The sequence below is a fragment of the Simochromis diagramma genome, unplaced genomic scaffold (genome assembly GCF_900408965.1).
Source record: "Simochromis diagramma unplaced genomic scaffold, fSimDia1.1 OVJJ01000421.1, whole genome shotgun sequence".
Classification (NCBI taxonomy): domain Eukaryota; kingdom Metazoa; phylum Chordata; class Actinopteri; order Cichliformes; family Cichlidae; genus Simochromis; species Simochromis diagramma.
This window is the reverse complement of record NW_024387250.1, coordinates 3,076,942-3,101,785: the sequence shown is the minus strand read 5'-3', so window position 1 is coordinate 3,101,785 and position 24,844 is coordinate 3,076,942. Positions and strand designations below refer to the sequence as shown.

The 24,844-nt window shown below is 40.3% G+C and overlaps 1 protein-coding gene across 2 annotated transcripts; it reads left to right on the top strand.

Annotated features, from left to right (window-relative positions):
• Positions 1–1,033: 1,033 nt before the first annotated feature.
• Positions 1,034–24,818, top strand: lrrc1 (leucine rich repeat containing 1). 2 transcript variants are annotated; one of them, XM_040001867.1, is made up of 14 exons: positions 1,034–1,743; positions 12,195–12,312; positions 12,742–12,820; positions 13,668–13,757; positions 16,111–16,167; positions 16,260–16,323; positions 16,789–16,863; positions 17,055–17,199; positions 18,176–18,294; positions 19,390–19,473; positions 20,935–21,050; positions 21,566–21,732; positions 22,762–22,913; positions 23,391–24,818. In XM_040001867.1, exons 1-14 carry the CDS (start codon positions 1,585–1,587, stop codon positions 23,547–23,549), a joined length of 1,584 nt encoding a protein of 527 aa, XP_039857801.1. In that variant the 5' UTR covers positions 1,034–1,584; the 3' UTR covers positions 23,550–24,818. The 2 variants fall into 2 exon arrangements, with proteins under 2 accessions (XP_039857801.1, XP_039857802.1); XM_040001868.1 differs by having other exon boundaries at positions 1,038–1,743; positions 22,771–22,913.
• Positions 24,819–24,844: the final 26 nt, after the last annotated feature.

Sequence of the window (24,844 nt, the reverse complement as noted above, 5' to 3'; positions counted from 1 at the left end):
TTGATTGTCAGACTGTTTTATTTCAAACATGTACAGTTATCTGAAATAGCAACAAAATACATTGTAAATAGAAAAAAGTAAAGAAAATAAAATTGCCACAAATATCAATATACAACACAATGTACACGTTTAAAAAGGAGTACGATGATCCGAATCTTTTAAATCTATTTCATTAGATATGAACTCAACACAGGATAAAAAAACAAAGGCAAAAATAATAATAGGATTTATTATTATTTATATAATATTTATATTAGTTATTGTGTGTAGGCTTGTAAGAATAAAACTGTTTTAAGCTCGCTTTTGAATTTAGCTGTAACTGACCTCAGGTCAGCTGGAAGCTTGTTGTGAAGAACAGGATCAAAGTAAGAAAGTCAAGACACTTAGATTTAATTCAAGGAAGGAGTTAAAAGATCTGCCCCTGATGACCTGAGAGGTCTGACTGGGTTAAAGATACCGAGATGCACTGGGACTTTATGAACTACAATAAAAGGATTTTAAAGGTAAGTCTGTACTAAACTGGGATCCAGTGAAGTGGCTTTGTCAGTTTTAAGACATTGTATTTGTACCATTTTAAATTAGATCTAAACATTGGATATATATTATGTGAAATTCATTGCTTTCTGTTTTTATATTGAGTTCACACAGTATTTCCACGCTTTTTTTGTTGAATAAAATAAAATAAAATAAATAAAATAAAATAAACAAAGCAGGTTAAAATAGTACAGGATAAAACACTGTAACCCTTTAAACCTGAACCATGGACTAATTACCAGAAAATTATATTTTTTAAACTAAAGTACTTATCGAACCCAATGGCATTTTAAAAAAAGGAAATTAAATCATAATTTGCATATATGAGTAGTACAGGTCTCAAAAACTCATGTATCAAGTATGAGTAACTTGCAAGTGAGTAACAAGTTAAAGTTGTAGACATAATACAGGTTTGAACCCGGATAATTCACATACTTGAGGTCCGGGGTTTACACTGTGGGTGCCCTTCCCCCGCCCCGGGCCGCTGCCAGTCATCTGTGCCCTATCATGGCGGCCCCGTGCGGGACGGGATCCAGAGGAGGGACCGGAGGGAGGAGCAGCCTGGAATGATGACGTAGGATTGGAATGAGGGAGTGAATTTTCCGGGTCAGAAACAGGACGGGAGAGGAAATTAACTCCAGGACGAGACGAAAAAAAAAAAAAAAGAAAAAACCACACGAGAATGCCGCCCTCCTTTACACTGAGATGTAGCCCGTGTGTTTAACGCTTAAGAGGGGGCTTTAAAAAAGGCGGACGTTGGACGAGGAACCGAGTGGAGAGAAAAAACAGGTGTCTGCAAACTACAAAGTGAACCTACGACGGGGACTGGAGCACCCATGTTACTCGCGACCTGCGGAACGTTAGCTCGGTAACGTTACAGCGGCTGACTTACAGCGGGAGTTTCGGTGTTTACTTGCCTGCGAGTTTCGCCTCGCTTGTGTTTGTCGGTGGCTGTCCCGCCATAGCAATCTGTTGCATCTTCCACCATCTCCTCCTCCCCGCTGCTTGTTTTATCGCACGGGTACGAGATTTATTTCCACCTTCCCCGTGATGTTTAACTGTATACCCCTGTGGCGGTGCAACCGTCATGTCGAGACGATCGATAAACGCCACTGCTCCCTGCTCTATGTGCCCGATGAGATTTTTCGCTACGGACGGAGTTTGGAGGAGCTGTTGCTGGATGCCAACCAACTCCGAGACTTGCCCAAGGTAAGGAGAAAGCAGCTTCCGCTCGTTTAAATTAAATGGCAGGTAACTGAGCTGATCTGGCACCCCGTCTAGGTGGGATCCGGGCACGAAAATTACACAAGATCAGTAAAGTGAGACACCGCAAGGGTGGAAATTTCCCCCAAAGATACACATTTGCACCGCAGGGTAGCTAGAATTATGATTCACAATCTTAAAACTTAAGCTCTAAAATATTCATCGCACTGATACTACTATCTGAACTGCTGAACCTGTTTGGGCAGGTTATGATGACCTTTGTGTTTGTGCTTTTTCCTTACATGTAGTATCTTTCTGCATGACAGAGAGCCATACATGCAGATGATGTAGCTTATGTATATTTTACCCCTGGGAGTATAGAGTTAAACAGCACTGCTGCTCCAGGCTGATATTTATCCATGAGTATGGATGTCAGATTTTAATTAAGAGAAATGCAGTCATCATTTATGTGGATGTGGTTGCCAAGCAGGAAGAGGCATTCACTTCTTTAAACGAAACAGCTGTTTTTGCTCTTCTCTAATGCAAATGCTGAATGGCCTTGGATATATGTTGGCGAATGAAGCAACCTGTCTGCTGATAAAAGCACTGAGACCTCTATAAAAATTCCAGCAAGGAGATCATAATTTTCCGTCTGTAGCAATAAGGTAGCTTGTAATAAAACCAGGAATAGACAATAGATAAATGATAGGACAATCAGCACTGTAAGTGGGTATTGTACTATGACTACTAGTCAAGAGACACTGCATGTACAATGAATTGTTTTAGGGCTATCTGATAGCACAACTTGGTAGCACAAACTAAACTAATTAACATAAACGGGTACTTTGACATTAAAAATAGCAATCTTTGCTGTGGGTTGGTCATGATCATGGCTGATGCTTCATCTGCTGCTAATACAAATTTGAAAAAAAAAAAATAGCCCTATCACAAGCTTGATATCACAATCCTGGTCCTTCATCCTTTAAGAGCAACCACGTATTTTGATTGCAGGCTTCTCAGTGTGACTTACACTCTTGGTGAAGTTGGGATACACAATCCTAGTCTGTTTACATGTGACCTTAGAGATCTGGATTACTACTCAGAAGATTTACATGTTTTTTCCCAAGCGCATGAATGGGTCATGTAGACTTTTCTGGCTGAAGATACCTCGCCTGACATTAGTATTCTCTTTAGCAGAAAAGTTGGTTTTTAGAAGGTGCCCTTGGTTCAGCTCTGAGTACATTTTAAGGTGGAGAAATTGTTACTCGTTCATGCTGTAACCTAGGAGTAGTAATTCATTGGGTTTACAGCTGTTCCTGACAAGCAAGACCTTCCTGAAGTCACGGTGGGTCAGATGGAAAGCTTTGGTTCTGGAGGGCAGTTTTCTGCTCAACCTTTCTTCCTTGTGTCAAAAAGCTGAGATGTAGCCATTTTTAAAGCTGATGAACATTATCTAAACAGGATGTACAGTGATTTGGTTTGCAGTTTTCAGAGAGCCACGCAGGAAAGAAAAGACCACAGAAAGAATATTTTTGGGTCTGGCATGAGCATAGAAACGTGATGGAACAGAGATAATGTGAGCAACCTCCCATGGCTGTGCCACACTGCTTACTTTGTCCATCGAAGAAAGCACAGGAACAGGTATTCTGTCTGAAAACAAAGACTGCATTATGTGTTTTGTTGTTGCTTCACTAGAGCAATTGTGTGTTCTAGCATTTTCTAATGAAGTCATAATGAATCAATGACCTGAATTGTAAAGTACAGACTGATAAAGCCCCAAACAAATGCACAAAAAAGAGAAAGGGGGGAAAAAAAAAATCCCCAACACTTGACAGACTGGATATTTGCACCAGACAGGATGCAGTTAGCAGGTGTAATCTCACTGTGACGGTGGACACAGAACTGTGTGACATTTAAGCTATTTCTACACTTAGTTCACAAATATTTTAAGCATGTTTAGGGGATGGAGGGGTTGCATCATTTGCGTGGTGACAACTGAAAGTGTTGTCATCAATGCTTGCCAAGAGAACCCAAGAAACGCTCGACTGGGCAAACTGTTGTATCCGTCCAGTCCAGTGCGCACCTCGCAATCTCATCACATTTGCCTCGGAGGTGGCTAACTGATCGCACTGAAGCCTCCCCAATGTTATCATTGTATTGACAATGGCATTACAGAGCCTTGACAGTAACGTATTTCAAGTCGCTTTTACACAGCAGGCAGATAAAAACATGCACGAGGCAGTTTTAATAGCAAGATAAAACGGCAAAGGTGTCGTTTTACTGTGACAAGATGGGGCAAGTTGAGCAGATGGTTTCATAGTTTTACCAAGACAGATCAGCTGACTAAGTCAAGGAACCTGAAGCGTGGGTTTGTGTGAGTAGGGTTAATAGTTAGGCCCTGCTTCTCTCTTTGTTGTTTTAATTGTTTTATGTGTTATTTGTTGCCCAGGTACACGACTAAGTTTGCAAACTGTAACTCATGACTGTCTGTGTATTCAAAGTTCCCTTTGAGCAGCTGGCTCTTAGAGTACACACATCAAGCTGGCTGGTAAACAGCATTCAAATGAACAAACTGCCTGCAGAGACAGAATAGGAATGCAAGACTAGCTGGCTGTTGAAATGCACTTGCCTGTTTATCCAGTTTAAAAATGAATGCAGTTTCCAGCATACTGAGCTTCACTGAAACTGTAAGACACAGAGGTAGCGGTGACTCTGTTAAAGGTCTTTGAATGTTTTTGTTCTTTACCTGTGTAAGCATCAGTTTGTAATATCAGACACAAAACAGAAACTATCAAGCCACATGTAAAAAAACAAACAAAAAGCATTTAGTAGAGTAGAAACTATGATGACAGCCGTTGATATGAAAAGCTAAGAGCGGCCGATCTGGCCTTTACTGGGAAATTTAAAATAACAGTTTTGCAGTTTAACAAGAAAGTTGAGGACAATGCTGCCCTGATGGGTAGCTGAAAATGAACCTGCGAGGACACGTCCAGGAGAAGCCAGAATACTTGATGACTTTCAGGCTACTGTTAAATCCGAATAAATGAAAGCAGATCGATTAATAAGTCAGTCAACTTTTAGTCCAGTGAAAATTGGTTCTTGTTTTTGATCACTGTGAATCTGTCACAGTAGCATGGTTCATATGTTTTTTTTTACTGTACATAATCAGCAGATTGAGTGACAAAGTGAAAATAGGCACTAGTTTTTGGCCTCTGTAACTTTTTGGAGATCTGGTGTGCATTCGTTCAGAAAATACAGACACGGTGACTGTGGTGATGGAAGGAAGAAGCAATATCCGGTCTGAGACAGGAAGCTGCAGGGTTTATGACCCGAGTTAAGTGGTAAAGAAAGTTGTGCTCTGAGTATCCTGTGATCTACAGGAAGAACTGTCATAAAGGTAGTGCAGTTGTTGGCTGTCTGACATGCGGTTGAGACGGTTTTAACTCTCGCCTATGCTGCGATATATAATACTATAGCCTACTTTGCAGTGAATTAGACTCCACAACACATTTGACACTCATGTCTTTCACTTAAGCTTCTGTGCTTATAGGATTGTGCCTGGCAGTCAGTTTTGCTAAGTGTGTCAACATGTAATAGTTAAGTTAGTTTAATGCAGTCTGTTCTTTGTATGGACTAGACTAAAATAAACAAAGGTATTGTAAAGCAATTGTGTGATTATGTTTCCCAATTGCAGTCATTTTACCACAAAATCCCTTCAGACTGCTGCTTATGTTCTAACTAGCGCTGCTGAAGGTGAACCTGAGGATTCAAACGTCGGTTTGGACTGCATGAGAATGGTTAATGTTTTCTTGACTTGCCCTGTTTTGGTTTTTTGCGTTTCATACATGGGTGATTGTTTGGGGCAGAGCGTGAAAAAACCAACAGGAAGAACAGGTTTGTTGTCAGGGTTTCAGTTAATGCAGGACTCTGTCACAGTTAAAATAAAAGGTGGTAACAACACTGGTACCGGCTTTGCATTGCTCCCTTTTAACTCTGATTGTCTTTATTGTTAAAAGGATTTCCATGAAGCTGTATCTGTTTTGTCCTTAGCTGTTCTGAATCCTTGACATTGAACCTGTATGTCCTTCCCGCGTCGATTGTTGTGTCATAAAAGTTACACAGGAGGAAGTCGGATAGAGAAAAACACACGCTATAATTGAGTTTAAAAAATGTTTTTTTCCAAACGTGTTAAACTTTCAGTTAGTTTCCTGGTTGGAAACATGACAAATCTCCAGGTGTCCACTTGTAATATAGGAACTGGCTTAGCAGAAAAAAAAATTCACCCACACAAATGTGTTTTTTAGTGAAAGTGAAAAGAAGGGATTTAGGATGCAAAAGATCAGACCTATATTGGACATCACCTTTGTTTGTGTGTTGAAAAGACAGATTAAGAGGTGTTTAAATGTCCTTAAGAGCTTGGAATAACATGTGCATTTTGCAACAGGGTGGAGTTTGACTTTTGGACTCGTGGGTTTTATTTATTGTGCACGGATTATTACAGTGTGATCTGTATCTGGGATTGGTCTGTAGATAATGAGCAACACATTTACACCTCACTGACAGTAACTCAGATCAGATCTGCTGCTGATTTGGCAGCTCATTAACATTATCATTGTATTTGGTGCTGCCTAGGGTTACAGCTTCTTATATTGCTTATCCACATAGATAGCATCTGTAGTCTTTATGCAGTTTAAAGGTGGTGGTGTTTAACTTTGAGGAAGTGGCACAATTTATTAAGTATTAGTCAGGAATCATTAAAGCTGGTAATGTGCTGAACAGGTAACTTTAACTTGGTAATCATAAGCTGCAGGCATTGCCTGTGTGCTACACAAACAAAGGGGAACAACTGTCTAGTTTCCTCTAAACTGCAAAGACAAATTTTTTCCCATAGCCTGCAGGGTTTCTCTTCAAATAAGAGAATTGTTATCCTAAATGTTTTGTTAATGAAATGAGTAGCCAAAAAGTTTGTACTAAGCAGCTGCAGTAAGAATTCATGTAGTTTTCAGTGGATTACAATTGTGAGACATTTTTACATTGAAGTTCAAATACAGCGAACCTAATGTGTTTGGAACAAACCGGACATGCAGCTCAAAAGAGAAGAAGTGGTTGGTTGATTTAAATGATATGTACAAAGTGGATGAACCCTCCTGGCCTCTTGGCACACCTTTAACTCACAAAGCCCAGAGGGGAAGATCAAGAGTTATTTAGTTCATGCCAAAACATTAAGAGAACCCCCCCCCCCCCCCCCCCCCCCCCCACACACACACACACACACACACACATTCAAGGCTCTGCCTGTTCTTGTTATGGCTGTCAAGTATGTGCCTGTGATAATTGATTTTTGCATTGTAAAGAAGTGTGCTGGCTGGATCTTTCTTTCTTTTTTGACCTCATGTCTAATATCATAGTCTGAAGGACACAAAAAAGATCGGAGGGGCCTGTGATGAACGTAGCCTGTCTGTATTTTCTATTTTGCTTTAACTGTTTTAAGGTAATCAGTGTTTTAATAGTTGTTTATTTTATTTCTTTTGTTAATTCATATTGTGTTTGGAGTTTTTATTTCCATTCAGTTTAGGATCAGCTAATTCATTACTTTCAGTATTTGTTTTAGTCTTTTGAATTATTTATGTGAATGGATGGTATTTGTTAGGGGTGAGTTGATATTACAGTGCAAACAGGCTTACAGTCACACAGACATCCCAAGTTTCAATAAACGTCTGTACCAAAGCAGACCTGCACCAGAAAGCAAGGTTAACAAACCCGGAGTCTGATCCCGAACTTCTGAGCTCTGACTCTGCTTTTAGTATGATCACCCTGAGTTAAACATGCGCGGGGGAAATTTTTAAAATGGAGCTCAAGGATTGACTGTTTGCAGGTAAATAAACATCAGAGCCTCCATTTTACTCCTGTGAAACTGTAAATGTGACTGCATGTCAGTGGGGACCACAATGTTTATCTTTAAAATACAAGAAAAAGAGTTATATAATTTATTATGATCCCTTATTAATATAGGTAAAGTTGTAATTCCAGCTGGATTTTATATTAAATTTGTAATTTTTTTAAAAATAGAATTTTTCACCTCCGGTTTTTTGGTGCAGCTCCCGTTTTGCTGCTAATTTCACCTAATGACAGCTAGCAACCACTCGCCAACCCGCTGGGGATTACACATTTTTCCTTAGTGACCGGAGTTTGCCAAGGGTAGGCTGACTGGTCTCTAGGCTTGCGTGACCAGGATTGCGTTACATCATCTTCAACAAAATTCCTACTATGACAGGAATTTATCCAACATGGTGACAGGTCACAGCATGAAAAATGGCTCCTTATCAGTGTTTATGTGTCTGAAGTTTCACATAGGTTTGTATTATCTACACAGCGAATAACACATAGTAATGGATGGAAGGTTCAGCACAGAGGAAATGGCTCACAGCCTGACCGCTGCCTTACTGTACGCAAGCACAGCGTTTGGAAGCGCAACCTATAGATTTTGTGCCAACCTTATAATAAATCTACAATGCCCAGTGATCACCATCACTGTCCTGTCCTAGAAAACTAACATCTAACTGGGATTTCAGTGTTTGCAAAGATGTACATTTCTTAATTAATTAATTAGTTAATGCGCTCTGATATGAGTTTACAAATCGTTTGTATGAATGTGTTTGTACACCACTTTGCATTTAATCATTAGTTATTATTAATCTCTGGATCTCTGCAGTGTCTTCTTCTGTGCTGTCTTCCTCTCCTCATCCCCAGCCGATCATGGCAGGTGGCTGCCCCTCCCTGAGCCTAGGTGGTTGGTTGATTGCTGGGGTTTTCTCTGTGTTATTGTAGCATGTTTACCATACAGTATTAAGCACATTGAGGGGACTATTGTTGTGATTTGGCACTATATAAATAAAACCTAACTGAACCGAATTGGATGAGGAAATAAAAACAGTGGGTCAGACAAATGCATCGGGAGGAGTTCAAAAGAGTTGTAGTTTAAGTTAATACTCTTTCTGGAAAGTCTACAGTTCTCTTGCCAAAACTCAAAGTTTAAGCTAAACCTGCTCTCTGGAGCAGACCTCAGGCAGGTTGTGTTGACAAATGTGACTAAAGTCACTAAAACATAGGCTTTTAAATTATTTTCATTTTAATTTGATTCAGTTTTGTTACTTTTTCTGTGTCAGGGAATGTTGCTACTATGTAACAAATTTCTAACAATGAAACAATTATTTTTCATTAAGTTGGAATAAAATAATAGTGTAAATAATTTTTTTTACAGTAGCAAGTTGATGGAAGAGTCATAATGAGCAGCACATACTTTTCATTGTATTTGAGTTCTCCCTCTTTACAAGACTTTTTCTGAGTGGTTGCTAGTAGCCGTTTTGTTTTCGTTCAAGTTTCTTGTCATGTGCTGCTTACTTTTCAAACACCTCAGCTTAAGTAGACACATGACAAACAATAAGCAGACATTTTGATGTGTCATACTAGAGAAAACACAGATGTTAATACCATTAACCTCCGAAGACCTGAACTCTTTCATTGCATGAATTTTTATTTTTTCTTTGCTATTTGGGTTGATTGGGACCTAAAGAATGTAAAAACAAAGAATTACCAGTTTGTTTGTTTGTTTGTTTTTTAAACCTAATTTTTGTTTTTGAGAAAAATGAGATCCACATATGAGGACATTCATTTCAAATTTTGATTGATCAGTGGCAGTATAATGTTCTCGTAAGTGGATATCAGGCCCTTATAGAGAAAAATTAAGTATTTTGGTGTAGACGTCTACATATGTGGACGCCAGGTCCTAGGAGGTTAACGTTGGCTCTGTTCTGTGTCCCAGTAAGCCCCGACAGTGAACCACCATAACAACCCCAAGTTCTAGAAACCGCTAAATATGTTCAGCTTTCTTCATTTTATTATTTACAGCTGTGACACAACCGTGGCAAAGGTCTGTAAAGTGGTTTGTGATAGGAGAGCCGTATATTTATCATGACAGACTTAGGTCATCAAATATTTCAAGACACAGAAAACTACTTGATGTTAAGCGTGGGGGACAGGGATAGTGGCTTTTGTGTGAGTTTCTGCAGTACAAAATCAAACCTGTGAAAGATCAGAATAACAGATTTTAAAGGATTTAACAATTGTGTTCTTGAAAATAAAACCTTCTTCAGTATTCAGTTTTTCCTTCCTACAGTTGCATAGTTGTAATTCAAATCAAATCAAATCACTTTTATTGTCACATCACATGTGCAGGTACATTGGTACAGCACATGTGAGTGAAATTCTTGTGTGCGAGCTTCACAAGCAACAGAGTTGTGCAAAATACAATAATGTAAACAAGCAAAATACAAGAATGGCTACATCTGAAACTAATAAATATATGTACAATATATAATAGTATATGCATTTCTGGATGTGTATACTAAATATTTTTCTACGTGTGTGTGTGTGTGTGTGTGTGTGTGTACACATATTTTACAAATTAAATAGAGTAAACAATAAATAAAATATATAAATAAATAAAATAAATATACAGAGTGAGACATGTGCAAAACAGTGGCATTACTGTACAGTATGGAGTGCATAATGTTAAAGTTCCAGTAGTGAAGCTGAGGTGTCTATGAAGTGTTCAGCAGTCTGATGGCCTGATGGAAGAAGCTGTCTCTCAGTCTGCTGGTACGGGACCGGATGCTGCAGAACCTCCTTCCTGATGGAAGTAGTCTGAACAGTTTATGGCTGGGGTGACTGGAGTCTTTGATGATCCTCCCCGCTTTCCTCAGGCACCGCTTCCTGTAGATGTCTTGGAGGGAGGGAAGCTCACCTCCAATTATCCGTTCAGAGCACCGCACTACTCGCTGGAGAGCTTTGCAGTTGTAGGCGGTGCTGTTGCCATACCAGGTGGTGATGCATCCAGTGAGGATGCTCTCAATGGCACAGTGATAGAAGGTCCTGAGGATGCGGGGGCTCATGCCGAATCTTTTCAGTCTCCTGAGAAAGAAGAGGCGCTGCTGCGCCTTCTTCACTGTTTTGTTTGTGTGTACTGACCACGTAAGATCCTCAGCCAGATGTACACCAAGGAAACGGAAGCTGCTCACTCTCTCCACAGCAGCGCCGTTGATGGTGATGGGGGTGTGTACTTCTCTGCACCTCCGGAAGTCCACTATCAACTCCTTTGTCTTTGCGACGTTGAGGGTGAGATGGTTGTCTTGACACCAGTGGGTCAGGGCGCTGACCTCCTCCCTGTAAGCTGTCTCATCACCATTGGTGATAAGACCCACCACTGTAGTGTCGTCCGCAAACTTCACAATGATGTTGGAGTTGTTAGTGGCTGTGCAGTCGTAGGTGTAGAGTGAGTATAGGAGAGGGCTCAGTACACACCCCTGTGGAGCACCAGTGTTCAGTGTGATGGGGGATGAGGTGATGCTGCCCAGTCTGACCACTTGGCGTCTGTCAGACAGGAAGCTAAGGATCCAGCTGCAGAGGGAGCTGCTCAGTCCTAGATCCTGCAGTTTCCTGTCCAGCTTCGAGGGAACGATGGTATTGAATGCTGAGCTGTAATCTACAAACAGCATCCTCACATACGTGTCTCTCTTCTCCAGGTGTGACAGGGCAGTGTGTAGTGTCAGGGCTATGGCATCATCAGTGGACCTGTTGTGGCGGTATGCAAACTGTAGAGGGTCCAGTGAGTCGGATAGTGCAGAGCAGATGAAGTCCCTGACCAGCTTCTCGAAGCATTTGCTTACGATGGGGGTCAGGGCTACAGGTCGCCAGTCGTTCAATGAGGAGATGGTGGAGGATTTGGGTACAGGGACGATGGTGGCCATTTTGAAGCAGGCTGGGACTACAGACAGAGAGAGGGAAAGGTTGAAGATGTGTGTGAACACTCCAGCCAGCTGAGCCGCGCATGACTTGAGGACGCGGCCGGGAATCCCGTCCGGACCAGTAGCTTTGCGCGCGTTCACCTTCCTGAAGCACTTCCGCACATCCTCCTCAGACACAGTGTGCGCACTGACGTCATCCGCGGTGCGCACACTGTCCGGTCTCATGGTGTTCGCTGTGTCGAATCTAGCGTAGAATACGTTTAGATCCTCACACAGAGAGGCCGTGGTCTGCGGTGTGCTGGTTTTCCCTCTAAAGTCTGTGATCGTGTTTAGTCCCTGCCACATACTCCGAGGGTTGTCAAACTGTTGCTCCACCCTGTCCCTGTACTCACGTTTGGCTGCTTTGATCGTCTTACGGAGTTGGTAATGTGCGTGTTTGTAGTCCGATGTGTTCGCGGAGGCAAAGGCGGTGCTCCGTGCCGCCAGTGCCGCGCGAACATCTCCGTTAATCCAGGGTTTTTGATTTGGGAAGGGAATTGATTTGATTTTGGGAATTCATACAAGAATGAATCTTTGACCAGGTTGTGTAATTTGAATGTTAAATATCTTGAAGCCTATTAATAAATCTATGTTTTCCTCCCTTCCATCTTTCAGCAATTTTTCCAGCTGGTGAAACTTAGAAAACTTGGCCTGAGTGACAATGAGATCCAGACAATTCCATCTGAAATAGCCAACTTTATGCAGCTGGTAGAACTGGATGTCTCTCGAAATGGTAAGCAGAGTAAACACTGGTATATCACATGGCTAAACCACAAAATAACAACACAAGTAAACATGTTCAGAGGCGTTTCATCTGTCACTGCTAGAACAGGTTTTTACACAGAAGAGCTCAGAAAAAGAATTGCACTCACATATTTAATTGCCATTACAAAAACTAATGCCACAAACAAATTTAAAGATTAATTGACTTATTCTTTTTGATATACTGGTGAGGTTCCTTCTGTAACAGAGCAAGCCTTTCTCAGCTGTAGCTGTAAAGACCTCTTAAGTTCAGAGACAGCTTAAACAGCTTTGTTCTACATAAAAACACTTATTATTTCACTTGTGTACTTTTCTTTTTTTTTTTTTTAAGTTGGCACATTTTAAGACCCAATTGCAGTCAATGAGCAGTGTTATAATCAACATATTTTCTCTTGTTCAGATATTTTGGGCATTCCAGAGAGCATTTCACACTGCAAAGCTCTCCAAGTGGCTGATTTCAGTGGAAATCCATTAACAAAGTAAGAATTTGACATACTTTAAAAAACTTTACCTGTGATTATTTTTAATACTTTTACAACAGTCTGCATTCAAGGCTTTTCAAATGGTACATTTCATATGTGTTTATTTTTATATGAAATTATATATATATATAATTTCATTTTCTGCATTGTGTGGTGTTAACCTCTCTGCTGTTAGTAACATTAGTAATATTTATATACCTGGCAGATTGCATATTTCCCATACTCTGCTTTTCCATGTGTGGGTGAGATCATGTCTAATTTGCACCTCAGCAGGGGCACAAAGCCACACAAGTTTAGGAAGTAATAGTGACGCTTTGGTGTTCAATACTGTTAAAGTACACACAAGCTTACACACACACACACACACACACACACACACACACACACACACACACACACACACACACACACACACACACACACACAGAACACTACTTTCCAGAGTAGTAACCTAATTTCCCACTCTTCATTCTACATCAGCCCTATTTTAACAGGTTAATAGTAACACCCCAGGGATGACTGGACTGTGGACTGTGGCTTTACAGGAATGTGACATCATTTGGTTATCAGTCATAAATTCAATGGAGCAATAAAGCCCAAACTGGTGTGTGTATATTTGGGATATGCATACACATAATAACACCTAAACTTCAGGTTGCATATGGTCTTTTGTTTAATATAAAAAGAGCCAATCTGAGGGCAGAGATGATAAGCAGCAAACACAGATAATGGCATCAGGGTCATCAATGCTAAAGAATACTGTCTGAATGATTGAAATGTCTGGATCAAATTATACTGTTAATTCTCGTGGATTCACTTTGTGTCTTGTTGTTTGTTCATCCAGGTTACCTGAAAGCTTCACGGAGCTGAGGAATTTAACCTGCCTTTCCATCAATGACATTTCATTGCAAGTGCTTCCAGAAAATATTGGAAAGTAAGTGATTTAGCACAAGTATGTAAAAGTTAAAGTATATAGATTTTATCATGAAATCTGAAGTGTGTCTAATGGTAACATACTCTGTTAAGGATGAACCTGAATCTTTCTAAACCCACTAAGGGTTTGTTCTGGAGAGTTTCGATGCACTGGTAGACTGATGTTTATCCAGTTTAAGGGAGACTAGTGTTTGATAATATCTCACCTGCCTCCCTTTGCATTTTCAAGTCACATACCTTGCTTTAGTCTTTGTGATCTTGCCAGAAAGGAATTTGATAATTACTGTAACAAAAGGCACATATTTCTGTTGTTTTAATGGCAACTTCAATTATGGGGTTTGTCAGTTACTCTGCTCAAACAAAGCACTTAGCATAAGCAACAACATTTTTACTTTAAAACACACAAAGCTCCAAAGTATTCCTTTAGGGTGCCACTTCTCTGCGTGATAACTTTGTCTAGTGGCAAATTGTCGAGGTTGGCCTCCTACACAGCTAATTAACACACAGTATGTTCCTTCTGGAAAGCATTTCAAAATCTGTGATGCTCCCAGGTCATTATTCTACCTCCCACTGTTCAAAGGTTACACAGTAAACACCATTAGAAACATAGAAGCAGGTTTCATTTTCAACATCTCCTTTTGCTGTCATTTCGCCTTCTTCAGAATCTCCTCCATCTCACCGTATCTCACAGGCGAACATACCAACCACATTACTCCTTACCAACTCATCAGTTAGCGTCTTTTGCCTTTGTTCATAAAAGGCAAAAATGCTTGTTTGGAGATGGCATATAATACAGAGTACCGGTAGTTAAAGGCATGCCTGCCAACATTCTCAGTCCCGTGGGGTCCCTTTTTAAACATTGAGATCAGTTCTAATTGAATTTAATAACAAAGCTATTTGCTTTCAGGTCAGAGTGCCACAGGAGATATTTTAGTAGAGGTTTGGTATTTTAAGGTAAACTGAATTGGAGGTCTGACAGGGATAGGATTATTCCAGATGTGTGAAGCTGTTTGACTGTTTTTCTCAAGAACGGTTCTCTGCCAGGTTTTCATTTTGCATCTCGCTCTGGGTCTCAAAAAAAAAAAAAAAACAGACAAGAAAAAAACCTTCCAAATTCCAGGTGGCGCTGTGGTGTCTTAATGCAATTAGTTCTTCCTTTAAGATAAAGAAGATGAATGCTCATATGGTGATGGTCATGGGTCAAAGCCTGCTAGGAGTAACTCTTAAAGCTCCTTCCTTTATAACACACAATGCCTATGCAGCAACCCAGAAGCTTTTCAAGTGATCAACAAACCGAGTCTTTGTCGATACAGTTCATATTGAGGTGTCAAACTTGTTTTTGAGGGTATAGGGGAGGCAATCAGATGTCATCTTTATGGGAAAAAAGTTAAGAATTTTGATTGCACAAACTCTTAGGATTGCCTCTCCCCCCTCTTTCTGCCTCATGGTACGGCATGTTCCGCACATATGTCCAATATTTTATCTCGCTTAACACAATGGCTTAAGGCCTGCTCTCTGTCAAAAGGAGAAGGTAATGAAAACCATAGCGCAGCTGGAACAGGATGCCTTGGTTTTTTAGAAGTAGATAAGATAAATGTCCAAGGGGTTACACGGCAGCAGCGGTTTATCTTGTGAGATGGGAGTGTTTGCTGATGTGAAATGGCACGCACAGAAATCAGAGAGTTGAGCAGTAAGGTGGCGTGTTTTAAATCGAATCTCAGGCACAGTGTGCTGGAATTGGGAAGATTTTCTTTTGTCTTTTTAATATCTGGTTTTAGTGATCTGCTGCGGTGGAATCAAGGTGAATGAAAACTAGCAGCAGTGTTGGAGCTTTGCATAAATTAATTTATTTGCTGCTGTGTCTGTAGTTTTCCACAGTGAAATTGCTAACATGCAAGGAATGCCGGCTTGGCGTTTCAGTCAAGGGTGTGCTGTAAAAGGCGTCGTCTTCTTGGTCCATCACTAATAGCACACAAAGTCTAACCTATTTAGAGTTACTTCTCGTAAACAACATAGACTTTGTACTGTTCTAGACGGCTACTGTTATAAAATCCTGTATCAGCTAGGTGCATGTATAGCACGAAGGCATACATGAATGGCCAGATGACAACCCTGTCCTTTGGTCTGCGATGTCTCTGTTTTTTGCTCTTCATTTAAAGTATGCAGACGTTGTTTATCCTGCTGCAATTTTACAGCCTCGATAAGATGGACACACCTCCAAACTACTTCCTGTTTTCAGATGTCTGATTGCAAAAAGACTGTCTGTGGCCATTTTTAACTGTCATTTAAACTCATTGTTTTAAAAACACTCGGAGTAACATGTAATCATCTTTCTTTTTTACCTGTCATTGCAGCCTCACCAATTTGGTATCACTAGAACTCAGAGAAAATATATTGCAATTCCTACCAGAGTGAGTACTCATTGCTTTATGTGGATATGCATGCGTTCTTAAGCACTTTTCCATTTTTTTTTTTAAACTTGTCTTGCACGTGTCATCCACAGGTCATTATCACAGCTTCATAAACTTGAAGAACTCGACCTAGGCAACAATGAACTCTACTCTTTGGTGAGGTTTTTTTGTTTTAACCCAGAAGAATGCCAAAACACAACTTTTCTCTTTGCCTCGTTTTTGTCATGTCCGAGCAGATTAGCATCCCTCGAGAACAGCTTTCACCTCTTATCGTGCAGATGGGAGGATGGCCATCTGTTTTCAGCTTTGGTTTTAAGTTGTAATCTTATGTGAGAGGTTTAACTCCGATGGTGAATGAGGTACTGGCAGATCATGCAAGGATGAGCTGCCAAGAATTGTCTAATGGAGATTGTGTTTAGAAATTTGAATGGGCTCTTTGCTATTTTGCCAAAAAGCAGCACAACAGGTGCAGTCATATTGTATTGGAGGGAAACTCATGTTCAGTTTAAAGCAAATAACTGAGATGGCTTTTTCTGCTTTGTCCCTTTTTTTTTTTTTTGTCTCTTTCTCTTTTATATTTTCCTGGCTCTTATGGTTCCTGCATTTCTTCCTCCCACGCAGCCTCAGTCAATAGGCCACCTTGTCAGTTTGAAGGACTTGTGGCTGGATGGAAACCACTTGACAGAAATACCTGCAGTAAGCTAATCATGCATTTCATGTCTATGTTTTACAGTCTGTTCCAGTCTTACTGCTAATCATAAAACCACTGTCATTTGCATACTGTTACATATATAAAGTTTAGAAAAAGACTGTCTCTGTTCCTACTCCTTGATCAGGTTTGCCGTTGTATTATTTTAACATACACAAGTTTTTGCTGTGAATCTTAGGAACTGGGCAACATCAAAAGCCTGCTGTGTCTGGATGTATCAGAAAACAAACTGGAGAAACTTCCAGAGGAGATGGGAGGCCTGGTGTCACTCACTGACCTGCTAGTATCTCAGAACAACATTGATTCTCTACCAGAAGGCATTGGTATGCATATGAATTTGTCAGCATGATTGTAATAAATCTGAAACATAATATGTGGTTCACAAATGTTCTTGGGTCTCTTATGTTTTTAAATGTATAATAATAAAACACAATTAGCCATGACTTATGATCCACCAGAGGTGTGTTAAAGCGAGCAGAGAAATCATCTTTGCCTGTCGTCGTATTCTTGGTGTGTTTGAGATGTTTCTGACCTTAAACCTTTTGGGCAGTGGGTGTGTCACCAACAGCCAATAACAACTGTAGGTCTAACTCTAACCCTGTCTGTTTGACAAAGGTGGGGCTGAGCTACACACACACGCAGAGCAGGATGAAGGGTGACTTTTGTCCGCATTTATACCAGTTGCCTTAGAGCAGCGGTCCCCAATCTCCGGGCTGGTCCTTGAGTCGTTTGGAACCAGGCCGCGAGAGTTGAGGCTCAGATGTGAAATTTATGGTTATCAGGATTTTTATTGTTAACTCGGTTTCCCTGGGTCTTTTCCCATGTTGTAGTTGTGTGTCTTATTTTGAAAGAAATATTTACACGTTACCATAGCGACCAGAGAGAATTAAGGGGAAGAGAGGAAGATGTTACTCTCAATGTTGTTGCCGCATTTCAGGAGGACGCTGCTAATAAAGTTACACAATTACACAGTACATTCGCCTTTATTATTATATTTACCAAAAATACCACAGTTTTTGTCTTGGTCGTATTATTTTATTTTGTTGTATTTATCCGCGACACCTTAAAGGCCACTCCGTGAAAATATTGTCTGACATCAAACCGGTCCGTGGTGCAAAAAAGGTTGGGGACTGCTGGATTAGAACATGACTACCATGAAGATACAGATAAATATGCAAACACCAAGATTGATGTTGATATAAATGCCTCAGTTGACTGACTGCCTTTCAATGCTTACAGGGTTTATATTGTTTAATGTATATCATGTTCAACATATGTATATATTTTCTCTCTCTGCAGGAAAACTACAAAAACTTTCTATACTGAAAGTTGATCAGAATCAACTGGCGTATCTTCCAGAGAGCATTGGCAACTGTGAAAGTCTTACTGAACTTGTGTTCACAGAGAACCAGCTACAGGTTTGTTTGGGGTCTTTTTCAGCTTCATGCATCCTCTTTAAAAACAAATTAATGAGCTCATGGTCTAATGGAAAAATGGCTACAGCCAAGGTTATTGTGCAAATGTTTAAACTAAGTATTTACCAATAAATATACACTTAGTGGTCACTTCATTACGTACCCCTTGCTAGTACCAGAACTGTCTTAATTCTTCATGGTATAGATTCAACAAGGTACTGGAAACATGTGCCATTGAGATTTTGGTCCATATTGACATGGTGGCATCACACAGTTGCTGCTGAATTTTCAGCTGCACTTCCATAATGAGACTCTCCCGTTCCACCACATCCTAAAGATGCTGTATTGGATTAAGATGTGGAGACTGCGAAAGTCATTTGTCATCAGCCTGAATAAGGCAGGGTGGACTTGTGCTTGTGCTGACAGCCTTAGTTTGCTGTTCTTAGCTGTATGGAGCGGCACCTGGTGTGGTCTTCTGCCGCTGTAGCTCATCTGCTTTGAGGTTCAACCTCAGATGCACTTCTGCATACCTCGGTTGTAACGAGTGGTTATTTGAGTTTGTGTTGCCTTCTTAACAGCTTGAAGCAGTCTGACCATTCTCTGTAATCCATAGACATTGGTATGTGGGAAATTCCCAATGGATCTGCAGTTTCTGAAATACAGCCATGCCACCTTCAAAATCACTAAAATGATCTTTCTTCCTTATTCTGATTATTATGCCTGAATGCATAAACCAGATTTAAGATATCTTTTTCTTTGGAGACATGAAGGAGATGGACAAACTGATTACAGTTAGGCTTCTCAGGATGCACACCCTGCACACAGTGTAAGCAACCAGTGAAACAGAAAGTATTGTACACATCATCACCACCGATAAGTCGGCCTGTTTTTATGTTGTTGTTTTGTGTGTAAATGACATGACAACGTGGGCAACACAGTGCATGAAAGCACTACATGGATAATTTGACTTTATTGTCCTTGTTTTATGGATAAATTGATAAGTTGCTTAGTAATGAGAGAAATAAATATTTCTATTTAATATAAAACCGAGCAGACGCTGATGTTTCCTCTAATTTTTGTTTTGGTTTATAATTACAGAGCTTGCCGAGGAGTATTGGAAAGTTAAAGCGACTGTTTCACCTGAACTGTGACAGAAACCAGCTACTGTCGTTACCCAAGGAGGTAAGCTTCTTTTATGCCACCTGACAATGCTGGTGTTTTAACAGCAAGCTGGCAAACTGCTTATTCAAGTTTATAGCTGCACTGAAGCACTTCCTTTCTTTGCTGGTAAGTGACACAGATATGAATCTCTTGGGCCTTTGCTGTTACTGGTTTTGTCACTTGTTTGCACAGGTTAGAGTGGAAATTGAAACCGAATCTGTTTTGTACACAATGATGTAATGTGGTTAAGCCAGACTGCCATTATTGTAATATGATGCTTTTCTGCAACTGTTATGAGGGAGTTAAAGCTCAAACTGAGGTTCATTCACATTTGACTGGACAATGCTCTTGCTTGTGGTGCTCTCTCATTTCATTTTTACTGCTCGGCCCCCCGGTTTGTTCAGCTTCAGCTCTGTCTCAGTGTGTCCTTTGTGTTTGCATGCGACATTCTTCTCTAACCTCTTGTCTGCGTAAGTGAAGGCTCGCTTGGTTTAAAGCTTCATCTGAAAGGCTTCTTGAAATGTTGGACAATGCCCCTGTGTCTAAATGATGCAAAGCCTGCAGTGTTTGGGGAAAAATAACAGTAGGCACACTTGGCCTAGATAATGAATCCATGGTATCACTGTTTTGCATTGCATGACATGTCTAACAGGGACAGTGTTACTGTGGCGTGTGTATTGATTTGAGCTTTGCTCAGCTACTTGATCACTGGCTAGGGCCGGACAATTAATCAGATTTTATTTTCAATTAGGATGTTGGCTTCAGTCGAATATAAACACAAGGTGATCGATAATTATTGTGTCACATTGTGTTTCGTCGTCATGCTCTTGTTTTGCAACGGATTTCACCCTGAAGGCACTCACTCCCCACCAATCTGCTGCGTGTTTAGCAAAAATTCATTGGATCTGCTTGGATGGAAACCAGCACATTTAGAGCCCTTATTCTCCAGCAAGGACAGTGCCTTGGTTGTTTTTGCTTATTCCTGCTCACACATACGCAAGTAGCCCAGTAAATTTGAAAGTTTCTTACTCTTCTTGCGTGTAATTGCTTTTAGCACCTTTAGCCATTTACTTTACCCTGCACCTTTTAGCCCGATTGGTCTAACCTGTACTGGTTAGTCTGTGCTGATAAATATATTGTAGCTGGAGTTCAGCCGGCACATTGTTTTCTCTGGCTACCAGGCCTAATTGTTCCTAATTTTAGGCCACTCTGCCACATCTTATTGACATGTAATTGTTCTTCCATCAAGATCACTAAACCGGGGGCAAAGTTTCCAAATGCTGGCAAAAGATCTATCGCGCTTTTTATTGCTGTGGCATTGTTGAAAAACATCAGATGTGCATTTAGACTGGATTCATAAAGCTATTAAGACAGACTTGTATTGGCAGTTGTGTGTGTGTGTGTGTTTACTTATGATTAACCATTTTAACTTTGAAGTGCCGGCAGCCTAATCACGTTGTTGTTGTGTCTCCTGTTATTAAGATTGGCGGCTGCAGTAGTCTGAATGTCTTCTGCGTACGAGAGAACAGGCTGACGAGGATACCGTCAGAGCTGTCGCAAGCCACAGAGCTGCACGTGCTCGACGTGTCTGGGAACCGGTAGGTTCACTTATCTTGAGCTGGCAAAGTCAGATTGTCAGTTTATTCCATCTCAATTAAAAAAACAAAAAACAAAAAACATTTCATAATGAGTAGCAAAAACATGGTTTGTGTTTCATTTTTATGATGTTGTTTTATAATTAAATACTTGGTTTCGGCCTGCTAATCCCTGAAGATCATCCTGATATTTTGACCATGTTATTCAGTTAGTCAGAGGTTGTTTTGACCTTTATTTCCCTGCCTGTACCTGTATAGCTCCCAGCTTTGTCTAGAACGAAAGCTGCAGATATCTGCAGCTTGAGTCACACAAAGACACGTTCACCTCTGTGTCTGGAGAGTGTTTTCCCTCCTCCACATAAATAAAACAACTGCCATGTACCTCATCCAAATGTGACACCTTTACTAATTCACACTGTGCCCACAGCAGTGTGTATATTTTGGAAATAATAACCAGGAGGTATCTTGGAGGTGGGGAGGTTGTGTGGGCAGTGATTTATTTCCTGTTTGTTTTTCAGGCTCACCCACCTACCGCTTTCTCTGACGACGCTACAGCTGAAGGCCTTATGGCTGTCAGAAAACCAGTCGCAGCCGCTCCTCACCTTTCAGACTGATCAGGACCCTAAGTCAGGCGAGAAGGTGCTTACCTGCGTGCTTCTCCCTCAACAGCCAAGTGATGACAAAGGTAATGTTATTCATCGAGTATAAGCCTGAGATAATTATGGAGGTTTGAGTGATTGTTTAACTGTAGAGAAAAAGCATTTTCTCACTGGTTGATTGAAATCACTCTGCTTCTTTGCATGTGAGAACTTTGTGTGAATAAACATAGAAGTGGATCAGCGTCTCCGTGCTCTTAAAGTGATGGTCCTCGTCCAGAGTGAAATAACTCTGTGCTCGCTCTGAGACATTTTTAGTAATGTTCATCGTTAAGTCTTGTACCGTCTCCTGCAGTTTTCGTGACATTATCACATGATCTGCTCGGAGGAGCACAGTGTGTTCTGCAGCCTCTGATCCCTTCCTGCAGTATCTGTCGATTATAAGGTCCTGTAAGGGATCACAGCGCCTATAACAGATCAGGCCCTCACTTGTCCCTTGAGGCCCTCTTACAATATGTTTTTCAGAAATGTTGTGGATTGGACAGCTAAAGAGGCTTAAAAGCGCCTGGCTTGCTGCCATTAAAAGCTCACAAACTGGGTACAGACATGCTGCTGACGGCTGGCTCTATCGCTGCCTGATACAGCAGATTATTGTAGTTTTTTCTTTTTTTCTGTCCTGTCATTGACAGATTTTCACACAGATTTGTAAATATTTGTGATATGCTTGCTGATCACTTTATTTTTCATGTTGTTTTCTGCCAGCAAAAATAATTAGCAAATTCATCCGTTGATTTTGAGAAGTGCTGCATGTCTCCTGTCAGAGAAATGCAGCTATAAAGCTGGCGGAAGTGGGGAAAGTGAGGCTGAGGTTGGGGGCAGGGAAGATTGTGTTGCTGTAAGCCTGTGACTAAGCTCAGATTTGAAATGGTGATCTGACAGTTTCAGGCTCGCTCATTAGCACTTGACAGCTTTTATTTCTTGTGTTTGCAGATTGCAAACAGATTGCAGAAGTAATCGTAGCCATACTGATTTTGATCTGTTGACATGTTTGCTTTTAGCTTGTACTAACATTTTTATGTGAATTCCAGTAATATTAAATATGCTGTTTGTTTTAAAAACAACCCCAGGCTCTGATAATCTTGCCCGCTGCGGAGGTATGGAGAGCTTGGTGAATGACATTGCTAACGAAACATGGGACAACAACGCCGTGAACAGGACCAGCGTCATTCACTTTGTAGATGGAGATGATGTCGACGATGACGACGATCCGGTGAGTCCATAGGGTGTATATAAAAGATGGATGCAATCTTAGAACTCCCATTTTAAAGCAAGATTTGAACATTTGAGCACAATTTAATTATTTAGCAAGCTTTACCAAGAAGCAACCTTGGTTAGCTTAGTTTCCATAGATTTTAATGGGTATATGTCCTCATCTGTATTAAATATGCCATAAATAAGGTTATGGGGATTGCCTCAAGCGGCTTTTTCAGGAACTCTGATCGTTTTATATCCACAGCCTTGGGGTAGGACAGTCATGCTAAAGTGCTACAAATTACTGCAAATAATAATAATAATAATAATAATAATGTTTTCTGGGATATTATTTTGACAAATCATGAATGCAAGGCACGTGCATCGAGCATCACAGTCTGCTGTCATGTAAACATTGTTCTTCAGCTCTCTCCAAGGCAATTTAAGCAGATTTTAAAAAGCATCCCACTAATTAGATTCTGTTTCATCTACACAGGGAACACTACTTCGGCGGGCCACGCCTCACCCCGACCAGCTGAAAAGTATGAAGAGAGCAGCAGAGAACCTCCGCAACGACATGAATGCCGCCAAAGGGCTGGACTCCAACAAAAATGAGGTCAATAACGCTGCGGACAGCGTGACCACGTCTGTGTGACCTTTACCTCAGAAATGTCTTTTACCTCCTGTGTCTCGCCGTGTTGTCCTGCACAACCCAGTTACCCCTTTTCTCCTTTACCTACAAACCCTGGTGTGGCCTACCCCTCCTGTGATTAAACCCTAGGGCGCCTGTAACCTTACTCTATCTCCAGTCCTGTGTAAATCCCACTCAGTCTACCAGGGCTGCTGTGCCTTCAATTTTTAAAAAATTATTGTCCACAGGAATTTTCTGCACAGAGAGACTCCTTTTAAAAGACATTTTAGAGATTTATTACTTTTTTAAATGGCTCATTTTAAGAATATAATTTAGGTAGTTGCACTATTATAAGTCTTTATCAATGTGGTCAAACCTTTTAAATGTATTATTATATATATGTTCTATATATTTTTTAAAACACTGGGTGAATACTTCTTTTTACCTTTTGGGCAAACAAACCAGGATTTTTTTTTTTTTTTTGGACCTACTGATTAAGGATTATTGTACATACTCTTGTGAATATTGATACTTTTATACTTTTTGGCAGCTCAGATGTAAATAAAATGTATAGCAAATTTCTTAATCATTTGCAATTTCAAAACTTTTTTTCCCCTTTTGCAAACGTGGTACATTTGTCTTTCTTTGTTTTTCTTGGTTTAAATCGAAGCAATGAACAAAACACAGTCACTTATGTCTTATTCAACCAATATAACTGTGATCGGATGAGTGGATGGCCTTGGATCCTCGTATTAATCTATGAAACATCTAGACCCATAATTTTGGAAATAAATAGATTAATTTAGTTTGAATTTAAGTACTGCACACTAAATTTGAATTACGCATCTGCAATGTAACTATGCAGAAGTAAAAATGCTATCTTATTATAATATGTGCTGTGCTTCACTGCTTTGCAATCTTTTTCAAATAGATGCCAAAAACAGATGTATTTTTCTTTGTCTTTAACAAAGAGTACTGTCAAGAATAATCATTGGAAGTTTGAGGTTTTTACCACAGTGTCGGCATTCTTTACAAATGTAGTCGATAAAGTTCCTTTTCAATACACTTTTCAGCTTTGCTCAAATCCTGTTCTTGAGATGGTACAAGATCAGCTGTATCATTTTGTTTTTAAACTGAAAAAAAGTGGACCAGGGAAATTGGTTCAAATGTTGATTTTAATGTTTTTAGCTGTTTTCTGATCAAACTGCACAAAACAGATCTCAAATAGGTGGTGAGCCTGGGGATTTGGATGACTTTCTAACCACTGATCAATAAAATGAGTGCAACACTAAACGATATGTTTGTTTTTCCTTTAATTT